Source organism: Parasteatoda tepidariorum, chromosome 6 (assembly GCF_043381705.1).
Source record: "Parasteatoda tepidariorum isolate YZ-2023 chromosome 6, CAS_Ptep_4.0, whole genome shotgun sequence".
Taxonomy (NCBI): domain Eukaryota; kingdom Metazoa; phylum Arthropoda; class Arachnida; order Araneae; family Theridiidae; genus Parasteatoda; species Parasteatoda tepidariorum.
In genome coordinates, this window is record NC_092209.1 from 74,033,420 (window position 1) to 74,041,267 (window position 7,848).

Sequence of the window (7,848 nt, forward strand, 5' to 3'; positions counted from 1 at the left end):
TGGTCTTCTCCCCAGATGGCGTATTCGAGCGTTGCGATAGCCTATTACAGAAAGATGCATGCTTATTCCCTGCGAATGACGCACATCGCGACCACTCTGTCCCCTGACGAGTTTTCGCGCAACTACCAGAAGAGGTATAAGCAACGCCTCTAAAATAAACAAAGCCCTGCTAAGTATTTGATATGTAACGTTAGTCGATCGTAGTCTTTAGATTCGCTGATCGACAGAATGTTACATGTTTTGAATAGAATGTTTTCTTATAGCAAAAATTAAAATTGGATTTCAGAGTGCAAAATATTTTTTTTACAAAAATGACGTTTGGTAAAGTCATTGGTTTCAAATAAAACCCAACATCAAAACTGTTTCGGTAAGGACATTGAAATGTTTCTTACCTCTGAAGCCAATAATACATTTCATTAGTACCAATAATTAAAAATCGATTTTTAGATGATTTTATGACTTAAAGACCATCAAAACTATAATTCCTAGACTCATATTTGTGAAATCAGTATCAAAATTGTTCCATTATAACTTCTGAATGCTTCATGGATTTTCAAACAGTTGTTACTCGCTGAAATAAAGGTATGATACTTTTAGGTTACTGCATTTAAAATTATTCATAAGAAAATTCACAGATCAAATTTGGAAAACCAGTTTAAAAACTGTCTCTGATGATCAGTATTTTTTTAAACTTACAATCGAAAAACTCAATATTTGACAGCTGATTGCAACAACAAATAAAATTAATTTCTAAAGTTTATGGAATTTTTTAACTACCTCCAGCTACAATTTGTTGATATTGAATTGCTAGTTGAGAAAATCTCATTTGCAGTTAAGTTAACTGCCTTCAGTCGAACAAAACTTTCAGTTTCGTTAGAAAAACAACAACATTTTAACAGTTCGATTCATTTTTTAATAACATAAACTTGAGCTTTTTGAGTTGGTTACTTTCAGTTTGGAATAAAATATGATACAGATAAGGTAGCAAGAATTTCCCATTTCTGCCAAATTACATCCTGGTTCCTCCTCAGGTGAGTTACACTTGCCTTGATTTCATCTTTCTCTGAAAGTCAAGATTGTTAAGAATGGTAGTATAAAAAAATATATTCTGCAATATAAGAAAAAGATAAATGTCCAACAACGCTACAGTCTGAAGGAGATATAGTAACCTGACCAAAACTACCGAACGATTTGTATTGAATGTTGTTTCCATGGTCAAAATTAGTGAAATCCTCATCTAAACCATATTTTCTAATTTTCAATCTCTAAAGAATATAACCTTTTTCCCTCTGAGTCTTTAATATGCTGTTTGGACAAATGCAAACACTAAATCATTCAAACTACATAGTACAATATTTTTCAAAAATTCATAAGATAATGTAGTTACTAACATTAAGATATAAAAAAAAATTAAGTTTTAGTTAACAGGGTGAGTAGCCAAATTATTCAACAAAAAAAGCACCTTTTAAGCACTTTTCAAACACTCAAACCCGCAGTGGACTGATCCTTAAGACACGGTTCCCAGCAGATCACCGAAGTCAAGCATCACTGGCTCGGTCAGTGTGCGGGTGGGTGACCACTTGGATCAGTCTGTATAGGGACCGAGGGTGTGCGGTATTGGTCCTCGTTAAACTGTGCTACCGTAAAGTGCTCGACTTCGCGCGCAGGTCGTCAGGCTACCGAGGCGGGGGTGCCATCCCCTCCGCAGAGGATCAAAATTGTGATGGCATGTCTTCGGATCATCCTCCGGGATGTTTCCCAGACCGTCGCCAATAACCCATTGTGCAGCTCTAGTGTGACGCAAATTAAAAACAACAACAATCAAACACTCAAAAATTATTTTTAAGTACTTTAAAAAAATATCATAATTACACAGGGTTGGAAAGTTTTTGGCAATTGATGGTCAAATCTTGTCGAAAATCATGAAATTTTGAATCATGTAAAACAAATGGCGTTTTCATACGCTACGAACTGACAATACACCGAAATAGATTGGGGTTGAATTAATTGTGAAAATGTTTTCTTTTTATTTCCAATGGCAGAGGGCAATTTAAAAGAACAAAAAGGATAAAATAACAAGAAAAACAAGGCAAAAAGAGATAAATAGCATAGAATGCATAGTGACATGCTTAGCCCATACGGGCCCTAGCCTCCCAGTAGCGTCCACACACAGTAGTGGAGATGAGCGCAGGACAGAGGGAAATATGGGGCAGGTCCATGTCTTCCCCAAAGCGACAGAACTTGCATTTAGGACAGTCAAAAATGTTTATACTGAAAAGGTGTTTGGCCAGACAGTCATGGCCCGTTACAAGTCTAAAGAGAGAAACTGCCTTAAACCTGGGCTGATTTGGGATGGTTAAAATGTGATTGAACCAGGTTTTGTGTATATTGCTTTTACGGAAATTCTCTGAGAACATGTTCCGGAATTGGTTTCAGACCAGCAATTTAAATGAGTGCAGAGAGATGGAGCAACGAGATGTTTGAGCAATAGTTGTTCCTTTCTTGGCCAAGAAATCAGCTTTTTCACTACCCCAAATCCCGCAATGTCCCGGGATCCATTTGAGGACGATTTGCTTGCCTTTTAGTGTCAGGTCTTTCAGGCAATCAATGCATTTCTGAATAGAGATGGATTGGGGAATCAGTGGAGAGTTAATATCAAGAAGTGCTGCTTTAGAGTCAGTTAAAATGACGGCGCTAGAAAATTGGTCAGTACGACACTGTAGTTTTTTTAAGGCAATTAGAATAGCCTCGATTTCACCGTCGTAGGCAGATGCATAGCAGCCAACAGAAGCGTAGGCAGAGAACAGGTGACAAAATACTCCCGCTCTTGCACTCACCCGCTGATCCACTCGGGAGCCATCTGTATAGATTCTCAACCGTTCAGGTTCAGGATGTAGCTCATTCATAGTTGCGTAAGAGATACCTTTAAGGACATCACTAAGCAAAATCTGAGAGCAAGGACTGTGACCACATTGAAAGACTGGTAGTCCAGTGGGCTACAAGGAGTAGGAAGAATTTCAGGCTCAATAAAAAGGTTGTATTTGTCTTTTAAGCTCAGCACCTTCTGAAGGAAACCCGCTTGAGTCTTTAAGTGGCGCTGCCTGGGGCTCTTTAGGTATTGTGAAAATGTTGAATAGAAAAAACGTGAACTGTGTCTTTTTGCATAATTCGTAGCGAAAATCAACATGATAAAGAATAATCTCATTTTGAAAAAGGGAAAATTAAGCACTTTTTCAAACCACCCAATGAAAAAAGCACCTTCAAGGGCTTTTAAAAAAACAAAAATAAGTACCCTTGAGCAATTTTTAAAAACAATACGCACCCTGGTTAATGGTTTCTCAGAGATGACAAGTGCAGAAAGTTAAACATTCCAGTCATCTCTTCGAACAAAAACTACTAAGTATGTGCATTGCTTGAAAAAAAAACTATTCTAGCAAAAACTGTTTCTTGATAATAAAAAAACTTTAAATAAAAAAAACTTTCAGTAAACAAAAATTATAATTTTTTCATGCTTCAATGCAGCTTAAAATAAAAATAAAAAAAGCAAAAGCCCGTCTAGCGGATTGAAATTTTGTTATGTTTTAATTTGAATTTTTAAATAAAAACAAAAATGCTATTTAAAAAAATACAAAAATAGAAGTAAATTAAATCTTGACCCGAAACACCCATGAAAAGATGGTGTTTGAACTATTACTGAATACTATTTTAGCCCACCATTGTCAATTTTTTTATTGAAAAATCGATCAATGATTTTAAGCAATTCAAACTTTTGACCAATGCATGGAACAGCAGTCTGTAAGTAACTAACTACACCAGACTTATTTAACTTTTTTTTCTAGGAAATGAAATAAATTGAAACCAGTTTCACACACATATGAAATTGCATTTTCAGCTGCTTTCTTCTTTGGCCTAGCAAAACTAGTTTTGCCATGTTATTAAATAGGAAAATTGTGTAAAGGAGAAAAACATCTTCCTAAATTTGGATAAACATTGGAATGCCAAAAATTACGATCTTATTATATTTAGTAAAGAACTATTCTGGTGAAAGAAATTGAAATCAAAAGAATGATTTCAGCTCAAACGTACTAAAAACAAAACTACTTTAAGCAATAGCAAAAATATCATACTAATACTATACTTTAGTCTACAATTATGTATGATGTACAATTAAATGAATTTTTTTATTTTATTGCAAATTGAAAAGATGTAATTGGATTACTGAATAGATAAAATAGATGATATAGTAAATCACATAAAAACACATGAGGCAATATTTTAAAGAACAGGAAGAAAAAAAGTTTTATTTTTTTTTACTCCTTTAAAAACACAATGTTTGTTAATATCATTAACAAACACAAGGAAATTATGAAGTGTTTTTTTTATGCTTAACTATATTTTGAGGCTAAAAATAATCTAAAATATAGTTATAGCTACTGTAGGTAATTAAAAAATTTTATTTTGAAAGATTCTTTAATACAAATTTATTATCTAAGTACGTCTGATATAAAAATAAGAAATTAGTAACGATAGATAGCAATATAAGCAATAAATTAAAAAAATGACGAAAAATTGAATGATGAATGATTTTTTTTAAAAAAAAAAGAAACATTAACTTTACAACAAAAAATAAAGAATGGCCATAAGAACATTTTTCTAATTATTAAACCATTCTAATCTTTAAAAAACAAAATCTGTATAGTTGATAGCAATATTTTTAACATCTAAAAATTAATTTTTCACTATAAAACAAATATTAAATACAAATGTTACTAATGCCATTCTATTTTGCAAAATAATAATAAGCCAAGTAATTTATAGTTAATTTAACATGCAACAAAATTGTTACAAGTTCCAATTACTTAAACACTTGAAAGAATTCATTTACAAAGCAAAACTGCTGATTTCTAATAACAAAAATCTATGTAGTGATAAATAAAAAATACACAATTTGAATTTAACAAGAAATAATATTTATTTATGATACATTAGTGAAACAAACCTGTTAAGTAAACTAGCAATTACATCAAATAAAAGGAATGTTACAATGTTTGAGGAGAAATTAATAAATCTCATCCTCGAACATAACTGATAATTTAATTATCAGAGCAACTCAAATTTAGAAAAGAGAAACAATTTATTTTTTAACATTGATGGTAAGAAACTGCAGATAATGCAAGGCACTAAGCAGTAATAAGCTCAACATTGTATTTAAAATAATCAAATCTTAAACAATATTAAAGTTCATCAATATCAAAAGATTCCTCAGGAAAATCGCCAACAGTAACATCATGTGGCTTAACAAAACCACCATACTTAGGTTGGCACTCAAAATATCTTTTACCACCAACAGAGCCATCATTTTTGCCCAAAGGTTCATCATATTTCATGCCAACCCAGTAGCCTGGTTTGAAATCAGTTTTACCAACATACATCACTGTCCCTCTTCTACTGGGTTTACCAGCAACCCTAACTTGACAACGGTTTCCAACTGCAATATTTTTAATCAGTTCTTCTTCCTCTTTAATCTTTTCCTCGGCAGCGGATGTCTGTTCACCTCCTCCAAGTTTCAGTTTATCTTTGAAGGCTCGAAAAGTTTCACCCCGCTTGCTGTACTCTTCTTCAGATAGCATAAATTTCTGTACCTTCGATACATCTTCAAATTCTCCAGATTGGCGATAACTATCCACGACATGAAGAACTTTGGCATTAGCAATGGAGCATGATTTTAAAGTTGAAGCATCGTTCATCAGTTTCTCAATCAATTCATTATTTTCATCCAGAAGTTGAAGTTCCATTGTTGAAGCAGAAGCACCCGTTATAAGTTCTAGCTTTTGCTTCAGTTCCCCAATAGTAATCTCAATTGGAAAACGTCGTTGAGTTCCAAATGAGACAGTATTGCTAGTCACCAGGATGTCTAATACACTGGAACCACTCATCTTGACAGCCTGTAAAATAATAAAACTTGATAAATAAATAGTGATAAAATAGAGAACACTAAAAGAACTACCAAAGAACTCAAACATAACTAGTCATAAGTATGGTGTGTGTGACTAGCAGTATTAACTCATTTGGAGTTAAACCACTTAGGTTAAGTTCCAAATGAGTTAATACAGCTAATCACCAAAATGTCTAATATATTGGAGTCACTCATCTTTATAACCTGCTAAATAATTATAAAAATAAATTAGGTTTAAAAAAAATAAAGAATCTAAACATAACTGCAAAATAAAGGAAATTACTTAAAAATTTCGTACGGTCACCACGATTTACAGACAATTGGGAAGCAACGCACAAGAAAGCAAAAAAAAAAAAAGGAAGTCAAACTCAAAGTGTAAAATGTATAACCTCCTCCAGGCAAACCATATTACATTTCTTTAAATAATTTTGATTAAAAGAATCTAGCAGAGGCAGTTTAGATGTTGCGGCATATTTCAGCTACATTTTTGCGGATTAAACTAATGAAGTTATGTAAAAAAAAATTTTAACTAACTATTTAATAAATACAAGGCAGTACTTAAGGAGGAGGCAAGGTACTGGCCTAATTAAAATTCCTCACAAAAAACCAAATTAAAAAAATAATTATTCGTTTATTAATATTTTTTATTTCACAAATATTTATTCAGATAAAATGTTAAATAGATAACACTATAAACCTATAAATATTTAGTTCATAGCAAACATGACCTTTTTAACAAATGTTTGGAAAATATTTTAGTATGATTATGAAGATTGTTTTTTTCTTTTTTTTTTTCTTTCTTAAAATGAAAAAGTTGACAGAATAGGTTTTTGCTTTTGGGAGGAGGCACATTAAGAATCTTGCCTTGAACTTTTACGAGAATCATTTTCAATCAGAATTTTCTATAGACATTTAAATATTGAAGTTTAGAATTTAACATGAAATAGTCATGAAAAATTAATTCCCTTGGTTTTAAAGACAAGTTGCATTAGTAGGTACTTTCAGGTACCTTTGAACTGAAACTTATTGCTTCCAAAATATTAGGAGCTATATTAAAAGACAAATTTTTTTCCTTATTTGTGTGCTTTGTGCAGTATAAAAAACTGTTAGACTAGGTTACAGATAAACACATGAATTACAGAAACAGGAAATTAAAAGCAACACATAAACATGTAGAAGATACTCATTAAGATAGAAGTGGACACCACCCAGGTTACACGAATGACACCGTACGTTTCAAAACATTGATTGGCTAATCAATTTATCAATGTTTAAAATTATAACTTTAGACTGTTGCTTTATCCCCCTCCCCCCCAAAAAACGTGTTACTATTAATCCACTTAATCAGACAAGTAACAAGTTTCTGTTAATCAGATCATTTGAAAAATTCTGGGAGCATTTATTAAAGCTTTCTCACTTGAATTAAACATATTAAAACTGTGTAAATTTTGATTAATTTTTTCGAGGCAAAAAGGGCGGATAGCTGACACCCGGTCTTCGCAAGTCACAATGTCACTTTATAAATTTACACAAACATTTCAATAAAGACTATAGAACTATTAATAAATTGAAAATTCACTATGGTAATTTTTTAACACAAAAGCATTCGGAAAAAAAATTTCGGAAAAGAGGTTTAGGAACTGACACTTACCCCCAAAATACCAAAGTTTTTCAAATAAGAAGGCTTGTGAACAAAAGCTAGGTAATCGCTTTTGTTGCTAAGGATTTAAATATCAACTACTTCTTTTATTATACCTTATTCATAACAATTTATTGATTTTAATGTTATTTTTCACGTTCACTACGGAAACCAGACAAATATTAGTTGTTGGTTATAAAAACTAACTTCTGAGATATGCACAAGACACTAACTCTGCTTAGAGCTTTCATAG

At 32.3% G+C, this 7,848-nt stretch overlaps 2 protein-coding genes across 2 annotated transcripts; both read right to left on the minus strand.

Annotated features, from left to right (window-relative positions):
* Positions 1–2,432: 2,432 nt before the first annotated feature.
* LOC122271091 (uncharacterized) lies at positions 2,433–2,906 on the minus strand. The gene has a single exon (XM_043051052.1). The coding sequence runs from the start codon at positions 2,904–2,906 to the stop codon at positions 2,433–2,435; it is 474 nt and encodes a 157-aa protein (XP_042906986.1).
* Positions 2,907–4,947: 2,041 nt separating this feature from the next.
* Positions 4,948–7,848, minus strand: LOC107451871 (tubulin-binding cofactor B). Its single transcript, XM_016068102.3, has 2 exons — positions 7,608–7,848; positions 4,948–5,945 (listed from the first exon to the last, which is right to left on the minus strand). Exon 2 carries the CDS (start codon positions 5,934–5,936, stop codon positions 5,235–5,237), a length of 702 nt encoding a protein of 233 aa, XP_015923588.2. The 5' UTR covers positions 5,937–5,945; positions 7,608–7,848; the 3' UTR covers positions 4,948–5,234.

Coding starts and splice junctions, on each gene's coding strand:
- LOC107451871 (XM_016068102.3), bottom strand. CDS start 5,936: ATGAGTGGTTCCAGTGTATTAGACATCCTGGTGACTAGCAATACTGTC.
- LOC122271091 (XM_043051052.1), bottom strand. CDS start 2,906: ATGAATGAGCTACATCCTGAACCTGAACGGTTGAGAATCTATACAGAT.